Source organism: Lutra lutra, chromosome 12 (genome assembly GCF_902655055.1).
Source record: "Lutra lutra chromosome 12, mLutLut1.2, whole genome shotgun sequence".
Lineage (NCBI taxonomy): Eukaryota > Metazoa > Chordata > Mammalia > Carnivora > Mustelidae > Lutra > Lutra lutra.
Window position 1 is genome coordinate 91,497,694 of NC_062289.1, and position 20,718 is coordinate 91,518,411.

General features: G+C 46.6%; 1 protein-coding gene across 4 annotated transcripts in view; it reads right to left on the reverse strand.

Annotated features, from left to right (window-relative positions):
* KSR2 (kinase suppressor of ras 2) overlaps positions 1-20,718 on the reverse strand; it is a 416,724-nt gene that overhangs the window by 247,417 nt on the left and 148,589 nt on the right. For all 4 annotated transcript variants that reach the window (XM_047698076.1, XM_047698073.1, XM_047698075.1 and 1 more), the window contains exon 4: positions 7,690-8,203. In XM_047698076.1, the coding sequence (XP_047554032.1) occupies positions 7,690-8,203 (514 nt within the window). The remainder of the gene's footprint in view (positions 1-7,689; positions 8,204-20,718) is intronic.

Consider the following 20,718-nt stretch of genomic DNA (forward strand, 5'->3'; position numbering starts at 1 on the left):
TGTTTTTGTTTTTGCCTTCCTCTACCGAGAACTGATTTTTGCTCTGCTGGGGATGATTTTAGCCCCGTTGAAAAAACACTGTGGGGACGCCAGGGTGGCTCAGTTGGTTAAGCAGCTGCCTTCGGCTCGAGTCATGATCCCAGCGTCCTGGGATCGAGTCCCGCATCGGACTCCTTGCTCGTCAGGGAACCTGCTTCTCCCTCTGCCTCTGCTGCCATTCTGTCTGCCTGTGCTCGCTCACTCTCCCTCTCTCTCTGACAAATAAATAAATAAAAAAAAAAACCCACTGTGTGTTTATATTATGTATATATAGATTCTATACACATAAATACATAGAAAACAAAGGACCAGCATATACTTTCCACTTTCTTCATCAATTTCTTGTGTTGTCTCAATTTCTACAATAATCACGTATTACTTTTCGGGGGGGTGGAGAGGGAAGATTCCCTGCATGTATGTATGTGGGTGTACATGTGTGTTTTAAAAATGTCATGTAAGTAAAACCACACTCTTAACCCAAATGCAAAAAAAAAAAAAAAAGGAAAGGAAAAGAAGAAAGAAAATAGCATTTTGAGAATGAACACTAGGCAGGAAAAATGGTTTTGACTAAGAGCAATCATAGCAGTTCTGGTATTTTCTAGCATACCAAGGCTCCCAATGGAGGTGAGAGATGTGCTATGGCTAATATTTTCTTTTCTTGCCATGCTTTTTTCTAGAAATGCCCATGGTATACTATTGGGGACCAGCTTGGAACCCAAACAGACCATCTGACACACATCACCATGGGTATGCCAAGGGTAAAGTGTCTAAAACCTGGTCTTCCTCCAACCCCAAACTTCCCAGGGTGTTAGGGCCTGGAAACTCACAAAGAATCAACAGTCTTGGAAGACTCAGATCTTGGGCACCTGGGTGGCTCAGTGGGTTAAAGCCTCTGCCTTCGGATCAGGTCATGATCCCAGGGTCCTTGGATCGAGCCCCGCATCGGGGGGGGGGGGGGGGGTCTCTGCTCAGCAGGGAGCCTGCTTCCCTTCCTCTCTCTCTGCCTGCCTCTCTGCCTACTTGTGATCTGTCTGTCAAATAAATAAAATCTTAAAAAAAAGAAAGAAAGAAAGAAAGAAAGAAAGAAAGAAAGAAAGAAAGAAAGAAAGACAGACTCAGATCTGTTCAGAAAGACCCGTGACTTCTTAAATTCTGCTTTATCCATTATGGGGAAATCAAGGTAGACTTATGACAGCCAAGTTGTCAACAAAGAACCATGCTCAGCAAGGGTACAGGGTCGATGGTGAGAAGAACCCAGACATGAAACAGAACAAGGAAACCAGAATGAGTTGAGTAATTCAGGATGAAGGGCTGGCTTCTTGAACCTTCTCACCTAACCCCTGATGGGGCTTATTCTGGCATCAAAGCTGTCCAGAGTAGAAAGAGCCCCCAGACGAAGGAAAAAAATACTTATGTGTATATATACACATATATACACACACACACACACACACACACACACACACACACACACACAAATATGTGTGTGTTTCAGAAAACAACACTAATAGACTCATTACATGAAATACATTCCAATAGCAAGCCTAGGCTATTCTATTTCATTTCCTTAATGGGCTGATCGCAGCCCATTAAAATGGTGCCACCATCCACAAATGAGTCATGACCACGGATTCAAGAGCACACATGAATTCCAATCTCTCTGGCTCACAGATGAGAAAACTAAGATGGGTTAAATCCAAGGTCACAAAGCTACTCCCTTGTAGAACCAGGACTACCTCAGACCAAGGCACATGCTGGCGGTTGTCAGTCTACTTATTGGAATTCAACTCAACTGATGTCTCTCTGAAAACCCTTCCTTAAGCTCCCTGATTCAATTTAATCTCTGCCCTTGCTCCCCCTGCCCACACAGTCCAAAGTGCCATTGTCTCTGTCTTGAATTTTTTTTTTTTAATTCCCAAAGGCTCGGTACCCGAATATCCCTGTGGATCTAATGGCTGGGTCCAAGGCCAACCGGTCACATCGCATCTCTATCTGACCCCTCTGCTGCTTCCATGCCATGAATCTCAGCATCTTGTGAGGTGAGGCAGGAGAAGTACCTTCTTCAGGGAAGTGGAGAACTCGCTACACTGGACAGAAGAACCCTGATGGGCAGAGCTGAACTTGGCCTGAATCCTGATAGAAAATTCCTAAAACAGCTGATGGCAGATGAGTCAATTTGGAAGGCCTTGAAAAAGTAGGTGATTCAACCCTATTCAGACAAAGTAAATCCTTCAGGGATCTGGGGAAAGGCTCAGATTTAAAGTGTGGTACTGGCATAAAAATAGAGATATAGGCCGATGGAACAGAATCAAAGGCCCAGAAATAAACCCAAGTATATATGGTCAACTGATATTTGACAAGGGAGCCAAGAACACTCATTGAGGAAAGAATGTCTTCAATCTTCAATAAATGGCATTGGGAAAACTGAATATTCACATGCAAAAGAATGGAACTGGATCCCGACCTTATACCATTCACAAAAATTAACTCAGATGGATTAAAGACTTAAATGTGAGTCCTGAAACCATAACTCTGAGAAGAAACCATAGGCTAAAAGCTCCTTGGTGACTTCTTTGTATATGATACCTGTCACGGCCAGCGTGACAAATCGACCAGGAAAACGTGAGGGCTAAGAGGATGGTGAAAAGAAATTAAGAGACAAAGAGATGGGGGCAGGAGGGACAATGAGGAGGATGTCCAACAGTGCCAAATTTATTCCACATCTTACAATCATTTATAAGGCAGACTAGAATAGGAGGAGTAATACATCAGTACCTAGTCAGATGACCCAAGTTTCTATAACAAGTTTACATTAACTACAAGCAAACCTCGTGAGGTCAGGTAGTTTCCGCTAAAGCCATTAGCAAGACAATCAGCCAGGGAGTGGTTTATGGGAGGTACAGAACAACAAGGACCGACTAAGAATTCATGACCCTGACCACATTGTTCCCTTCTGTAGGGGGAGTGTGTGGGAAGTCATGTAGGCGAGCGCACGACACATAGCACAGACCCTTTTCTCAGTGTACTCAACTTTCCCGTCCTTAACCTTGTCAAGGTGTCCGGACTTTGAAGAAGACACAAGTCAGGGCCTGGTTTGGTCCTCGACTCCAACCGTGCGGTGGCCTCCCACAGATACCAAAAGTAGAAGCAACAAAAGCAAAAATCAAGAGATGGAACGATACCAAACTAAGAAGCTTCTGCACAGGAAAAAAAAAAAATCAAAAAATGAAAAAGCAACCTATGGAATGGGAGAAAATATTTGCAAATCTGATAAGTCATTATCAAGTTATATAAGAAACTCTTATATAACAAACTCTTACAACTCAACAGCAAATTTCCAAGTTATATAAGAAACTCTTACAACTCAATAGCAAAAAATAATCATTATCATCTGATTTTTAAATGGGCAGGGAACCTGAAGAGACATTTTTTCCGAAGACACAAAAATGGCCAACAGATCCATGAAAAGCTGCTCAACATCACTATCATCAGGGTCATGCAAATCAAAACCGCGATGAGACATCACCTCACTCCCACTAGAATGGCTATTATCAAAAAGGCAAGACACGATGAGCTCTGGTAGGGATGTGGAAAAAAGGAACCCTCACGCACCCCTGGTGGGAATGTAAATTGGTACAACCACTATGGAAAACCACGATGGATGGTTCCTCAAAAAAAGTAAAACAGAACTACCCTATGATCCAGCCATTCTACTTCTAGGTATATATCCAGAGGAGATGAAACTGCCATCTTGAAGAGACATCTGTACCCCCTTGGTCATTGCAGCATTATTCATAGTAGCCAACACATGGAAACAACCTAAGTGTCTGTTGACAGATGAATGGATAGAGGAAAGGTGTACACACACACACACGTACACACACAGTGGAATATTATTCAGTCATAAAAAGGAAGGAAAGCTTGCCATTTGCAACAACATGGATAGACCCTGAGAGGCATTATGCTGAGTGAAATCAGTCAGACACAGAAACACAGATACAGCTTGATCTCACTTATATGTGGAATCTAAAAACATCCAATGTAGAAACAGGGAGTAGAAGGGAGTTGCTAGGGGTTGGGACTGAGGGAAATGGGGAGATGTTGGCCAAAGGATGAAAACTTCTAGTTATAAGATGAATAAGTTCTGGGGATCTAGTGCACAGCTAGTGACTATAGTGAACAACATTGTATTATGTACTTGAAAGTTACTGAGGGAACAAATCTTAAATATGCTCACCCCCCAAAAATTATGTGAGGTGATAGAAGTATTAGCTAGCCTTATTGTGGTCATCATTTTGGAATACCTCTTTGTGTTAAATCGTCACCTTGCACTCCTTAAATGTATATAATATTATATGTCAATAAAGCTGAAGAAAGCCCCAAAGGTCAGCCTCTCTCACTTCACCCCTTCCTCACAGAGAAAAGATCATGTGTCCATAGAGCCTTTTTTCACATCCCACAGCCCGCTGTGGGTCAGCACAAGACAGGTGAGGGAGATGCGCAGTTGGAAGAAACCACCGCGTCAGACCGTGAGTGGCCATCCTATGTGATTGTGCCTTCCACCTCGAAGACTTTCCCAGGGCCTTAAAGGGAGAATGACTCTCTACAGCACAGCTTCTGACCCAGCGAACGACAGCCTGGGGCACCAAACTCAGCCAGGCCCTGATTTTTTTTTTTTTTTTTTTTACAAATAAAGTTTTATTGGTACATCGCCATGTCCAATCAGTTACCTGTTGTCTATAGCTGCTTCCGCTCTGCTGGGAGAGGTGCAGGCCGCATGGCCTGCCAGACCTGAAACTTTCATTATCTGGCCCTCTACAGAAAAAGGTTGCCAACCCCTAGCTTTTCTGCCTCTTTGCTGTTGCTGTTGCTGTCAATCCAGGTACCTCATATAAGCGCCTTCATATGTGACTGGATCTCTTTGTGACTGGATTCTTCTACTTGGTATACCAGTTTTGAGATTCATCCACACTGAAGCTCGTGTCAGAATTTCTTTCCTTTTGACAGCTGAATAATATTCCACTGGAGAGAGAGCACACAGTGTGTTTAGCCCTTTATCCACTGGCAGACACTTGGGCTGATTCCACTCTGGGGCTACTGCAAAGAGTGCTTCCTCCTGGCTAACTCTTGAGTCTCCTCCTGCAACACCTGCCTTGGTCCCTTAGCCACCGAGGCCTACTGTCGCCTTCTGTCGATTCCTCAAATGTATGGTGCCCCCTTCTACCTTTTGGCTGGAGTACTTCCCACGCCCTCCACCTCCACCCGTTCACCCTCTTAACCCCTCCTTAGCCTTCAGTCTAAACCACTTCTGGGAACTCTCCGTGACCAGAGTCTCCCTAGTTCCCCCACTTACCTCCCTGCCATTTCAAACTCAATCAGCTCGGTCTGGTCAGGAGCTCTGATGGTACCCTGCACAGCATCGTTAGAACCTCTCATGCTGTTTGTAATTACTGACACAATCTTATAATATTTATGTGTGGTTATGTGATTAATGTCAGACTTCACGAGACCAAGGCTATGTCTTTGTTTCCCGTTATACCCCCACTGACAAGCCTATAGCCAAGAACCAACCACTTACATATACACATGTATATGTAAGATATACATATCTCTTATGTGTTTCATGGGTTGTAATTTATAATCAGTGTCTGGGATCCCCTTGCACATGGTGATGAGAGCTCATAAGACACTGGCTCGAACAATGAAGACCCTTGCAGGCAGGTGTTCCTCTGAACCCCCCAAGGGGGTGATTGAGGGCAACAGAAGGGGTCAGGTGTTAGTCCTAGATGGTCCTAGGACTGTGTTGCAAAAGTAACAGATGACAGTCACATGGGCTCTGTTTGCTTGAGACAGGAGGCAGGGAGAAGGTCTGAGATTGGGGCAGGCCCCGAGTCCCTCTGCACACTTGCCCGGGACAGAGAGCCAGCTCTGGATAAATGCCCAAGTCAAAGGTGAATGAGTACAGCTAGGGGGATGGGGGTCTGAAAATCCTTGAGAGCCTTTGCAATGTCGCAGGAAGCCAAGGTGAAGGTCAGGTTCAGCCAGGGCCTCTGCCCTTTGTTTCCTACAGAAGCATGGGCCAGACACTCTGTCTCTGGCTGGCCTCAGCCCCCCACATGGGCCTTCACATGCTGGAAATGCAATGGAACTCTCCCCACTGCTCCCCCACATCCTAGAGGCAAGGATCCCAGAGCAGGGTTCCAGGGCTCTGACACATAACATGTGCCAAACTCAGACTCCTTATGGTGTTTCCTAGTAAGATTATAAATTATCATTTTTAAAAAGATTTTATTTATTTATTTGAGAGAGAGAGAGAGACAGAGAGAGCACGAAAGCCAAGGGAAAAGGCAGAGAAAGAAGCAGACTCTCCTCCAAGCAGGGAGCCCGATGCGAGGCTTGATCCCAGGACTCTGGGATGATGACATGAGCCAAAAGCAGACGCTTAACTAACTGAGCCACCCAGGCGCCCCTAAATCATCATTTCATGTTCCATGCCTTAATGGCAATTTTGTTCAAGTGTAGATATTTAAAACATGCTACCCACTTTGGGAAGCCTGTTTAGCATTTCTTCCATTTTTTAAACACCGAGAACCTCAAAAGAATGAAGGGACCTGGGCACTGTCAGCCTCCGAGGGTCCCTTCCGCCGGCTAGTATGTAGCTACAGAAAACTGTGTCACCCTCTGCCAGCAGCAAGATCCCCCCAAACCAGAGCCAGGCACACACTGCACCCCACTTTGATGATGTTCCCCCCGGACGCCTACAGGCTCACCATAAGCTTCTGTATGAAGTCCTTTGCTCTAATAGTCTAGTTCTCCACTCTCTGACCCGCCCCCAACCCCGAGCAGACCTGGACATGCATCTTCATGATAAGCACTAGAAGGATCCACACGTGCTGCTCATACAACAGCCCCTTGCCCCCACCCCCCGGGGGCCACTGCACACTTAAAATGCAGGGAGTCAACTGATAGGAGCCGGAGGTCTAATATACACACTGGGTTCTGAAGACTGCATAGGGAAAAAAATGCAAACTATTTCAGTGTTAATATTTTATATCAATTCTATGTTGCAATGGTAATATTTTGCCACATTCCATTAAATGACACCTATTATCAAAAGATCACTTGTTTCTTTTCACTCTCTTTAACGCAATACTAGAAAATGTAAGGTTAGGTATGCAGCTCACACCTCCTGTCCAGGGGCAGTGCTGGCGAAGAGCCTGCCGGAGCTGGCCAGCTTTCCCCATCCAAGGCCTGACGGCAAACATTTCCAGTTTTGCAGGTCATACCCAACTCATCCGGGCGGCAGGAAAGCAGCCACAGACAATGCACTCAGGGATGAACCCGACTGCGTTGCCACAAGTGCAGATTTGGCCCCACGGGGATGGTTTACTGACTTTTGCTTTAGAGAATCCCTTGCTTAAAAGGGTCATTTCTAGAACATTCCCTAGCTTTAAAAGGGTCATTTCCGGAACGTGCTATTCATTTTTTTCATGGGCTGTCGGTGAAAAGCCACCTTTTGTTCAACCGGAGAAAGAAAAGCACAAGCGCTTTCGAGGTTCCCCTAGAGCGGGGTAGTCCGGGGGCCATGAAGCCGCCCCTGGCAGCCCCCAGGGCTCCGCGGCCTCCCGGGCCCCCACCAAACACACTTACTTGGGCGTGTGGGCCTCCTCCACCCGGTGACCCAGCTGGAACTCGTGGGACTTGCTTCGATGCAGGGCCGTGAAACCCGGAATCAAGTGGATCAGCTTCCGCGAGGAGGGCGGCGGGGTCCCCGGGGGCTTCAGCTTGTTCTTCCTCCTCGTGGGCGGTGTGCCGGGCGGGGTCACGGTGGTGACGATGTTGGGCGTGCGCGGCGGCGTGCGCACCGCGTGCCGCTGCCGGGGAGACGGGGGCAGGGAACGGTGGCCTGACTCCAGCGGCGGTGGCGGGCACAGACCCGGGTAGGCGTCCACGGTGAGCCTGTCCACGTGGGTGTACACGGGGGCCCCGGGCGAGGGGCTGGCGTGACAGTAGTGCTGGACGCACTTGGTCTGGACCCTGGGGCTCTGGGAGAGGTGGGTGCGGATCCACGGGGTGGGCTCCGGGGGGCACACGGGATTGTTCTCCTTCCCGGTTTCCGTGGTGGGCCACTGGATGGTCCAGTCTTGTTTGGAAAGGTTGCCTCCTGAGTTGGAACAAGGAGCAGAGAGACAGCAGATAAGCCGGGAGACAAGCCTGGTAAGTTACACCATAGGCACCTTGCGATATAGGCGCGTTACAGGGACTCTCCTTACAGCGTCTGCACATCACACCCCACAGACACCACTGTGTGTGCCCTTTATGCCTCATGCGCCTCAGAGCACGCCTGTTGTCCGAGCCCCCCAGTCTTTGGTATTTGTTAAAACAGCCTGAACAGACGGTTAACAGGATCACTCTGTATTATTTCTTAGGACGGCATGTCAGTCTGCGATTAGCTCCATAAAAGTTTCAGCTGGAAAAAATTGGAAATAAAAGCATTGAGGGCAGGGCCGACTTTAAGTAGAGTGCACAGCCTCCTAAGGAAATGACATCGAAGCTGGCATCGAGGACAAGAAAGGGACTGGATCACTAAGAGCCAAGGACAGAGCATGACAGGTGTGGGGCGAGGGAGGCAGAAGACGAGGAAAAAGACATACAGACAGGAAGGGGTTCTTTTTTTTTTTTTTTTAAGATTTTTTTAATTTATTTGACAGAGAGACAGCAAGAGAGGGAACACAAGCAGGCTTCACACCGAGCAGAGGCTCGATATGGGGGCTCGATCCCAGGACCCTGGGATCATGACCTGAGCAGAAGGCAAACTCTTAATGACTGAGCCACCCAGGCACTCAGGGGCTCTTTCTTTTTTTTTTTTTTTTTAAAGTCTTGCAACAGTTTATTAGGGAAAAAAATGGAAGCTCAGTCAGGACTCCCTGCTCAGCGGGGAGTCCGCTGCTCCTTCTGCCTCCCACCCTGTGCTCTCTCTCTCTCTCTCTCTCAAATAAAAAATTAAATCTTTTTTTTTTTTTTTAAATCCCCACTGTCGGGGCACCCGAGTGGATCAGTCAGTTAAGTGGCTGCCTTTAGCTCAGGTCATGATCCCAGGATCCTGGGATCGAGCCCCATGTCAGGCTCCTTGCTCGGCAGAGAGCCTGCCTCGCCCTCTCCCTCTCCCTCTGCCTGCCGCTCTGCCTACGTGTGCTCTCTCTCTCTCTGTGAGTCAAATAAATAAATAAAATCGTTTTTTAAAAATCCCCCCTGTCTGAATGCAAGCTGGGGTTTTCAGCCCCGGTATAAGTTAAACCAAAAAAATTAAAATAAAAATTTAAAAACTCAATTGTACATGAACATCTTCACTCCTTTACCATGCTGGAATGGCAAATACCAACGTGGTCTACATACACAGACTCCGTGCTAAGAGATACAAAGAGATATAAAAGCGTAAGGGTTGGGGCGCCTGGGTGGCTCAGTGGGTTAAGCCTCTGCCTTCGGCTCAGGTCATGATCTCAGGGTCCTGGGATCGAGCCCCACATTGGGCTCTCCGCTCAGCAGGGAGCCTGCTTTCCCCCTCTCTCTCTGCCTGCTGCTCTGCCTGCTTGGGATCTCTTTCTCTATCAAATAAATAAAATAAAATCTTAAAAAAAAAACACATAAGGGTCAAATAACACCAAGTGGACAGGCTCCAAACCCATCTAAGTTAGGGTAGGCACTTTCTTAGGTCCCTTTTAGGGGTGGCTCCTCGGAGGCAGTGTGCCCAAAGTGTGGTGACAATGGGGTGAATGGCTCAAGGAGAGGCCGAAGGACAGGCCACCAGGACCACGGGCCAAACGCAGTATAGTTTTAATTCCAAGGTCAGTGGGAAGCCAATGGGAGTTTTGATATGAAGTTCCTTTCTCAAAGATCTTGCGTGGACAAGCAGAGTCCATGGAAGGTTCTGCAGGGCTCCTGGCACGAGATGATGCTTGGCCCCATGTGGGTGGTGGCCGCAAAGACGGAGGGAAGTCAGTGGGGATCGCTGCATGACAAAGCAGGACCTGGCAGAAGGCTGTCGAGGGTCCTCCCATCAAGGGACAAGGAAGCGACAAGGGGCAGAAACGAATTCCAGCTCACGGCCGGCTAGCAATAACCATAATAATTACTATAAGGACCATAACAAGAGCTAATTTATAGAACATCTGACAGTTTACAAAGTGCTTTCATGAACACTGACTCACTGCCCCATTTTTAATTAAAACTACTCATTTGGCTATTATATATTCATTATGGAAAAATTAGAAAACTCGGATAAGGAAAAAGGCAATGTTGGTCCACAGCCTATAACCACCATCCCTGTTAATGTTTGGCTGTGGAGCCTGCCAGATGGTTTTCTGTGCATCTTTTTTCAAGAAATGCCATAAGATCTTATTGAATGACTTGTGATCTGCTTTCTTCATTTGTTACATTCAGATTGCTTTGCATCTTCTCTTATTTTTATGACTCTGTGTGCAAAGGGCCATTTTGGTCTCTACTTTGTAGGTAAGGACATAGAAGCACAGAAATGAAGATGTGCCCAAGGTCACGCCAGAGAGGGGGACAGGCAGCTGGGGTTTACACCCAGGGCCTGGGCCACCTCCACAGCTGGGGCCCCAGGGGCAGCTGAGACAGAGGCCTGGGACTCTTCTGAGGTCCCCAGGCCTTCATGGATGAGTCAAATGGGAACAGAAACTGGAACGAGGGCTCATTTCTGACACGGGTCTCCCTTTTCCCTTCTCCCAGCCTTTGCCAGAACATTCTACCAAAGTCACCATCACTATGGTGGTATATAAAGCTCTAAATATAGGCAAACATACTATTAGCCCTGTGACTATGAGCGAGCTCTTGAGTCTCATGACTTGGCCGTCTGTTTGGCTACCCACTTACTGGCTGTGTGGCCTTGGGCGCTTGTCTGACCTCTCTGAGTCAGCTTTATCACCTGTGAAATGGGACAACAATGGGACATGCCTCTGGGGAACGGAATGAGGGGAATTGTGACAGCCCCAGTGATATGCTTAAGATAGCCCCAGTGATGTGCTTACTTAGCCCAGCACCTGACACACGGCAGCGGACTGTGCATATTGGGACTCTCAACACCGTGGTGACAAAGCACTATCTCCTGTTTAAAGAATGTGCGCTCGTGCTGAGAAGTGTACCGGTAGCTGGTGCAGCCATCGCCCAGCGCACTTCCCAGAAGCTACGGCCCAGGGCGCTGAAGAGCTCTGCGAGCTGGGGGCGGAAAGATTCCGGCCCAGATCAGCTTCTCCATCTCCCAGCAAGCTTTGGATTGGTGCATTTGCTCAGGGAATACAACAAACTCATGGTTAAACGAACCTAAGACATGTTTAAGGGACTAAACCTATTTTTTAAGTCATTCATCATATCGTGCACCCTAAGGCCACAGAAAAGTACTGTAGGCATTATTGCTATAATTATATATATATATATATATATATATATATATATATATACATATAGAAATGTATTTTTGCTATAATATTATTATAGCAAATATATTTATTGCTATAATTATATGATAGCAAATATAGATTATTGCTATAATTATATATTATATGTAGCAACAAATATAATTATATATATGTTGCTATAGATATGTTTATACATTTATATAAAAAATTATATAAAATAGGGGCGCCTGGGTGGCTCAGTGGGTTAAGCTGCTGCCTTCGGCTCAGGTCATGATCTCAGGGTCCTGGGATCGAGTCCCACATCGGGCTCTCTGCTCAGCAAGAAGCCTGCTTCCCTCCCTCTCTCTCTCTGCCTGCCTCTCCCGTCTACTTGTGATCTCTCTCTGTCAAATAAATTAAAAAAAAAAAAAGTTTAAAAAAAATTATATAAAATATATATATTTATATTAAAAAGCAATATATAATTATAGCTGTTGCCCCTATCCCGTGGGAACTGGGAGAAAATATGGGATTGGGACTCTGGGAGATCTGGCTTACAACCCTGATTTCACCCTTGATAGAGATCTGTGACCTCAGGTAAGTTCCTTGACTTCTCTGAGCCTCAGTCTTGGGGTCTGTAAAATGAGAATGATCATGGTTCCCTTGGGGGATACAGTGAGGAAGAAATGCATTCTTTCATCCATCTGAGTATTTCACAAATGTTTCGATGCCTCTCATGTACCAGGCACTGTTCCAGGCATCAGGATAGAGCAATGAATACAAATAAAGACCAAGGTCCCTATCCTCGCAGGGCACATGTTCTTAGTGGGGAAACAGAGTAAAAGGGGAATGAACAAATAAATGGCATATATATTATCCATTAGGTGCCATATAAAAAATATTGTCTATAATATAGGAGTGGTAGTGCTCATGGGAAAAAAGTGGTGGGAAAAAAGTGGGCACTGGTACTGGGGGAAAATGCTGGGGGACTACTGCAGTCGGATAAGGATAAGGAGATGACAAGGGACAAGAGCAAATATGGCAGTGAGTGAGATAAAATGAGTCATGCCATCAGCACGGAGTCTGGATGACGCAGACTAATGGGCAGATGACTGAGGAGGACGAAGACATCTATTCTGGATGCCCAGGACTCATCCAATTTGCTCCTGGCACTCACTGTGCCCGCCCCTGGGGTTGGGTGTGTGCCTCTCCCCGTCCTCAAGATGCTCCTAGTCTGGTGCAGAGACTGACAATGAAATGAACACGCACTACAATTCCGCTCCTGTATTGACCCGAAGGAAGTGAATTCAAATGCTTGGATGTCAATGTTCCCAGCAGCCCTGGGCACACCAGGCAAAAGGTAGAAACACCCCAATGTCCATTAATCTGTCAGACGGATACACCAAATGCGGCATGTCTCTACAATGGGATATCATTCTGCCATAAGAAAGAACGAGGTGCTGAGGTGTGCTACAACTGGGATACACCTCAAACATATTATGTTAAGTGACAGAAACCACACATGAAAAGCCACATTGTGTGTGATCCCATTTATGAAGGGTCCAGGATAGGGAAATCTAGAGACAGAAAGCAGATCGGTGGCTGCCAGAAGCTGGGGGAGAGGAGCGGGGGAATGGGAAGCAACTGTTTCCTGGGTATAGGTTTCCTTTGGGGGTGATAAAAATTGGGGGGAACTTAACAGAGGCGGTGGTGGCACCATATTGTGAATGCACTAAATGCCATGGAACTGTTGTCTTTAAAATGGCCATTGTTCTGTGAGCTTCACCTCGAGGAAGTAAATAAGGCAGTACCCACAACAGGGAACAGGGAATCTGATGTCAAAGAATACGCTGGCGTGTGAGAGCAGAGGTCAGGAATCTAGCTCCTGGGAGAGGGGTAGGGAAAGGTATACTGGAGGAGGTGGCACCAATGCCCCGACTTGAGGTTGAAGGAGAACTCACCAGGAAAGCAATGGAGTCAAGAGTGGAGGGAGATGGGTGGAGACCCGACGGCAGAGTCAAGGCCAGGAGATGACCGAACAGGGTGAGTATGGAGGATTACAAGGAGGTCGTTGTGGCTGCAGCTATCTGGAGGGAGGAAGAAATGCAAGCCCATGCCAGAAAGAAGGGCAAAGGAGAACCATCTGGGGACTTGCTCTCCTAGGTGCAGGAAGATATTGAGAGGGAGAGGTCAACAGGACCCATCCCCTGCGGCTAACCTTCCCAAAGGGATGTGGTCTCCTGTAGCTCATCACGCACCTATAAGCTAAAGGCTGAGACCTCAACCCTGCAGTCATGCCAACGGAGGGATCAGCACTTCCCCCAACCATAACAACCACAGCCAAGTTCCTGTCTGGCCATAATACCACATTCATGAGACTTGAGCCCCTAAACTCTTGCTCACGCCAAGGGTAGGGCTGGCTCTCCCAGTAGGCAAAGGCTGAGAAGTGGTATGGGGCTGGAGGCCAAGGTTCTACCCATGATATCACTGTTATATACCAGCCACTGGTCACATAGGGCGAGGGCTGGTGTTCCCTTATCGTGTGGCTTAAAAATCGGTCCATTTGCCAACAAGTCTGCTGGAGCCCAGACTGCTGGCCCTGTCCCTTTGTGATCGAAGTGGGCACAGGCTGTGTGGGCAACCAATCTTTTTTTTTTTAATTCCAGTTTCGTTAACACACAGTGTTATATTAGGTTCAGGCGGACAATAGAGTGATTCAGCACTTCCATACATCAACCGGTACTCATGCCCACAAGCACCCGTCTCCATCCCCATCTCCTATCTCCCCCACGCCCCCCACCACCTCCCCTCCGGTAACCATCGGTTTGTTCTCTGCAGTTGAGAATCTGTTGCTTGTTTTGTTTTGGTTTCTCTCTCTCTCTCTCTCTCATTTCAATTGCTCATTTTTTTTCATTTCTTTAGTTCCACATGAATGAAATCATATGGTATTTGTCTTTCTCTGATTTATTTCACTTAGCATTATACTCTCTAGCTCCAATCATGTTGTTGCAACTGGCAATACTTCATTCTTTCTTACTTCTGAGTAATATTACATTGTATACATATATGCCACATTGTCTTTATCCATTCACCAGTCGATGGACACTTGGGCTGCTTCCATATTTTGGCTGTTGTAAATAATGCTGCTATAAACACAAGGATGCATGTATCTCTTTGAATTAGTGTTTTTGTACTCTTTGGATAAATACCCAGTAGTGTGATTGCTGGATCATAACGTCGTTCTATTTTTTAACCTTTTCAGGAACCTCCATACTGTTTTCCACAGTGGCTGTACCAGTTTGCATTCCCACCACCAGAGCAAGAGGGTTGCTTTTTCTCCACATCCTTGCCAACACCTGTTGTTTCTTGTGGTTGTTGACTTTAGCCATTCTGGCAGGTGTGAGATGGTATCTGGTTATAGTTTTGATTTTCATTTCCCTAATAAGTGATGATAAGCACCTTTCGTGTGTAGACAACCATTCTTATTGCTCAACAGGACCCACTGTGTGTAGGGGAGGGACACGATCAGGTGAGTGTTGAGGAAAGCTGTGTCTGGCCAGAGCATGGAGAGAGGACTGGACACGTCAAAGGTAGCAGCAAGTCCGGCCTGAGGCCACTGAAGGCATGTGGATGGGAGATGATAAGGACCTGGGGCAGGGTTGTGGCATCAAAGATGGAGAGAAGGGGATTGCCTGGGCACAAGCAGAGGAGAAAAATACAGCTAACATTTACTGAGAACTTACTATTTCCTGACACTGATGTGTAATTTACATGTAAAAAAATTATATAGCTACATAGTAATACTAGTAGGCAAACATCACTCTATTCTATAGATGAGGAAATTGAGGCACAGAGACATTAAATGGCTTGTTCAAGACCACGCAGTCGCGAAGAGGACAGCTGGGGTTGCAGTCTCCATCTCTAAGCATGACACAAAGCCAAGGCTGACACCCTGATCTCCAGCCTGGGTCACACAGTGGCTCATAGCCCTGATCACAGTGAGAGGAGACACAGGAGAAGGACACTGACTACAAAGGCAGTGGAGAGCTCAGGGTCACACAGGCTGAGTCTGAGGTTCCTGAGGGACATCAAGCGGGAGATGCCTGGGATACAGCAGAACCTCTCCCACAGCCCCTTCCTCTCACTAGGAATCCTGAGGTCACTCCTCAGGAAGAAGTTATTTTTCTAGACTGAGAAAATGGTTCATGGATTCTAAAACCTCCCGAGTCTATCCAAGAGTCACCTCCGCCTCCTCTCCCGTCAGATCCTTGAGTCTACGGAGTAGATATCCATCCCATGGCCCTAAACTACAGGACAGGGAGGGGAGGCAATGAGCACATCACCCACTGCCTGGCTCCCGCAGAAGGAAGAGAGACAGCTCCGGGTTTGGGAGACTCACTTTCCGAACCAAAAGAACAAGAACAGGTTCTAAACAACCATCGAGCAAGGAAGCAGCCGTTTTATATGCACCGAACACCTGAACTTTGCAACGTGATGCTTGGAAATTAACTTGCTCTGACCTTGCCTTGCTGTGACTCAGCCACTTCAACTATAAAACAGGAATCACAGCAGCGCTTTCCCCCAGGACTGGTCTGAAGATTAAATAAGACAATGCAAGGAGAGCAGTTAGCGTATCTCTGGCCCGCAGCCAATGTTGCATAAATGTTCATGTAAGATGGGGAATAAAACCATCTATTTCACACGATACTGGGGAGGATTAAATGAGATAAGCATGTAAATCAACGCGCATTCAGTGACTATATCCCTGACCTTGCCCTATAAGAAAGCAAACCCATGAAGCAAAAGCCAATGAATGAGTCCTTATGGCAGTTACATTCTATCCAACCAAAAAAAAAGAAAAAAAGCTGAAATCCTAACCCTTGGGACCCATGAATGGGACCTTATTTGCTAAAAGGTTCTTTGCAGATGTGATCAAGTTAAGATGAGGGAACCCTGGATGGGGGGGTAGGGCGTCCTAAATGCAATGACTGGTGTCCTTATAAGAAAAGAGAGAACCCAAAGGAGAGACCATGTGAACACAGAGGCAGAGATTAAAGGGATGCAGTTACAAACCAAGGAATGCCAGAGATCACCAGAAAGCCCCAGGAGCTAGGAGAGGGGTCTGGCACAACTTCGGCCCCCAAACCTTCTGACGGAGCTTGGCCCTGCCCATATCTTGGTTTGAAACGCGAAGCCCTCAGAACCGTGAGAAAATACATTCCTGCTGCTTAAAACCACCTGCATTAGGGTGGCTTTGCTAGAGCAACCCAAGGAAATGCAGACAGACCTCAGCCAGGAGCCAAGGATGCTTACTAACTATAGACTGGGGAGTCATGATATAAAAGGAAGCATTTGGAGGGCACCTGCTGGACTCGGGATTCAGTGCTGATCTTACTTGCCCCGTCAGGTAAGTGCTATTGTACCATATTCTAAATGAGCTCTGGATGAGTGACAGGATGTGGCTAACATCCCATAGTGGGTAATGAACCTATACCTTTCTCTTCCATCTTTGTCACAGGGCATCCTGCCATTGAGCCGGCCTGAAACTGCCAAAGCCTGAAAGTTCCTCCAAACACACACACACCCACATGCACATGCACACCTTCCCCCACCAGGTTCAAGGAAGCATCGAGATAGCCTCCAAGAATCCCTGCGCTAAAGTTGTTTTAAGTCTGAAAGATGAAAAGAGAGCGAGCACAGCTTTACCCCTGCCAAATTGCCCTCTCCATCAATTACTCTTCCTCTCCACCCCTACGTTTCAAAATCAGAAGTTTGGGAATGAAGAAGCCAAGTGCCTCATTTCATTACCCAAATTGTCAGCTGCTCAATTGACAGGGATAGGCTTCTCTCTGCCGAGGCTTCAGAAGTGCTTTCACTGATGGGCTGTATTATAACAACTCTTCCCCTCTCTCTTTTGATCCTCTTTTTAATAAAGTTGGAGGGAAAAAGGTAATTTTTCATTTTAAATAGGGAAGGTGTGGCACCAAGGTGCTCTAGGGGTTATTAATCGTGGCTCTCGCTATCTTGTCATCCGTTTCTAGAAAATCATTTTATTTCAAGTCTTGAAATGGGCGGGGAGAAGGGAATAGGTTTTAAGAAATGAAAGGTCTGAGAATTGATTAAAGACATTTCAAGGTGTAAGGGTTTTTCTTCTGACATTCTCCGATAAGGGACTAAGAGAAATAAAAGCCATTCTCGAGGGAGAAAATGCTGTCAGAAAGTCTAGGCAAGTGTCTAACTTCTTTGTCCCTTCCCATTAAAATTTATAAACAGGCAAACGTGTGACTTCGAACTCGTCTGAATTTCAGAGCCAGCAGCAGAATGTGGAGATGCTCGAGCCCTTCAGAGGTAGAGGGGAAAGTCTGCAATTTCAGCATCGCCACTGCTTGTAATTTTCATGACTGTTTCAAAGCACCTGTTCCTTGAATCCTTCCAACTTCCTAAGAGAAATACAACTTTAAGATGTGGGCTGCGGAGATTAGATTGAAGTCATCGGCGGAACAACCGAAAAGTTTTTACTTTAATCTTCCTAAGTCTGCGGCAAGAGACAGAACTTCTGGATGTTGATTGAAAATGTTTCGCCGGAGTTATTGGTAAAGGAAAAAAAAAAGTAACAATAACAACCATTATTCACACTAATGAGACTTACTATTTATTGAGAACTATGTGTCAGATAGTGTTCTAAGTATTTTGTATGCATAACTTCACATTATCCTCATCAGCCCCGGGGAAGAAAATTCTGCTCTCGTCTCCATTTCACGGTGGAGGAAGTAGGAGATGATCTGAGAGACTGAGTTGCCCAAGATCCCACAGCGAGCAAGTGGCAGAGTGGGATTTCCAGTCCAGGTCTCTATCCCTCACCTTCACGGCCTTCCAGGACACCCTCCAGAAATGAGAAAACCATCCAAAAAGCCCTCAAAAGGCTGAACCGTTTTACACAGTCCTGCCAGGTCAGCACCAGGAGCAGTACTGTCTGACCCCTCAAAAGTCAACTAACGATGACACTTGTTTTAGGGCACAATCCCGGAAAGAGTGAAACCTGAAATCCGGGAAGAATTTCAAGTTTCTAGCAGTACTTGCAAAAAGAAGCAAATAAGGACAAATGAAAAACACAGTTGCCAAAGCAATTCAACGCTGTCAAGAATCTTAATCTAAGACCTCATTAATGAGCTTGGCATCTGGCCGAGCCGTGGGTCCCGCTGGGCCCTGTTCTCCCCAACCCCAGCGTCCCCAAGCGGAACCAAACAAAGGCACTGACCCCAGTCTGTGCAGGTCATCTAGGAGAAGGGAGGGGGCTGGGAACTTGGGCTCTGACCCAGTAATGCCTCTCAGGCCCTGCTCTCTACAGCATTTCCAAGTTTATTACCCACCAAAGATCCAGGGAGATCAACCTTCCGTCACGAAATTCGAGGGAGCTTTCCTGTTCTAACAAAGTTCTTTTTTTCCTAAAACCGGGTACACTTTGCATTAACCATTTTAAAGAGCAGAATTCAGTGGCATTTGGTACATTCACAATGTTGCCTCTATCCATTCCAAAAATTTGTCATCATCCCAAAAGAGAATCCCATGCCCAACCCAATCCCATGCCCATGAAGCAGCCACTCCTCCTCCCTGCCCCCTGTTCTCCCAGCCCTGGCAAACCGCTAATCTGTCTTCTGTCTCTCTGGGTTTACCTATTCTGGATTTTTCATATAAATGAAGTCATACAATATGTGACCTTGTGTAACTGGCTTCTTTCACTTAACACAATATGTTCAAGGCTTATCCATGGTGTAGGGTGTATCAGAATCGTATTCCTTTTTGTGGCCTTCTGAGAAACCACCAAACTTTCCCACAGCAGCTATTCCATTCACATTCCCACCAGCAATGTACAAGGGTTGTGATATCTACACATGCTAGGCTGCTCGTTATTTTACTTTGATGACGATGATTGCCATCCCAGGGAGCATGTAACAAAGCACTTTTTATAAAAACCATAGTTAAAGTTCACCGAGTGCTTGCTGTGGCCACGCTCCCTCTCATCCTCATGCCCTCTTGCATTTAATTCTCTTTAATAATCTTGTGGGCTTGGTGAGGGCTTGGAAAAGTTGAAACACTCACCCAAGGCCAAGATATAAACTCTGGTAGTCTGACCCCAAAGCATGATTCTCTCGACGGCCACATGGCATACAGCACATCTGAATTAATCCCCACAGCCACCCAAGGGGAGGCCTGTTATCACCCCCATCTTTCAGATGGAGAAACTGAGTCTCAGAGAAGAGCAGGGACTCTCCCTAGGTCCACCCATCAGCAAAGCTCCAGGTCTATCCCACTCTGAACCCCATGGTGTTTTGCCCCCACCGTGCAAATACTCTTTGACAATATTCAGTGTTTTCATTGTCAAGAACAATTAAAATTGTGACTGGGCTGCTTCCTGCCTCCAGAATGAAGAGAGCAACTGTGACCATCTGTTGGGCATTTTTCAACTGAAAACAACCTTCCTGGTTAATATCACAGTTAGAATCTGCATGGGGAATGTTGCGATAAAACGCATGCCAGACAATCTTGTGGTTGGGGCGTTTGCTAGAGCAGTGAGCAGCAAGCCCTGTTAAGTGTTGAAGCCCCAATTCACACGAGTCCAGATTTCAGGGCTCGAGGGTAGAGGCAATATTCAGGGTATCATCTACAACATCTGCGTTGTTGGTAGTAACAGGGTCTGACTTTGGATCCTACGGTCTCATTGGAACCATGGTTCTGAACCACACTGACTGTCCTCATCACAAGGTAACTCTAACGTCCCAACGTCCCAGCTAACGTCCCAACGTGGATGGCAAGCAGAGGAGACTGTAGAGTGCGCCAGACCAACCTCGGAGATACCTGGGATCCAGGCGGCTGCAGGCATAGCCCTGCCCCCCTTCTTACAATGCCAAGCGCTCATCAGCGTCAATCACTACCTCCACCCTCCTCCTCTCTGTCCTCCCCACACCCCCACTCAGTGCGATTATTTTGTTATATAGTCAATTCTTGTTATTTGCAGCCATTACGTTCTATGAAGATGCTGCAAACACTGAACCTTTGTTCCTTGTGGAAATAATGAGGTTAGAGTCCTAGAAGCCTCCGCCACATTTTGTCAACGGATTCATAGGTCATCCTATTTTTATGTAGGTTTTTGTCTAAAGGCACCTTGTGTAATATAGATAGCCAATTCATTAACAGCAAATTCACAGCCAGCAGTGCTACCACTTGAGATGGAAAGCCAGAGAACAAACCTTATATAACAATGTCT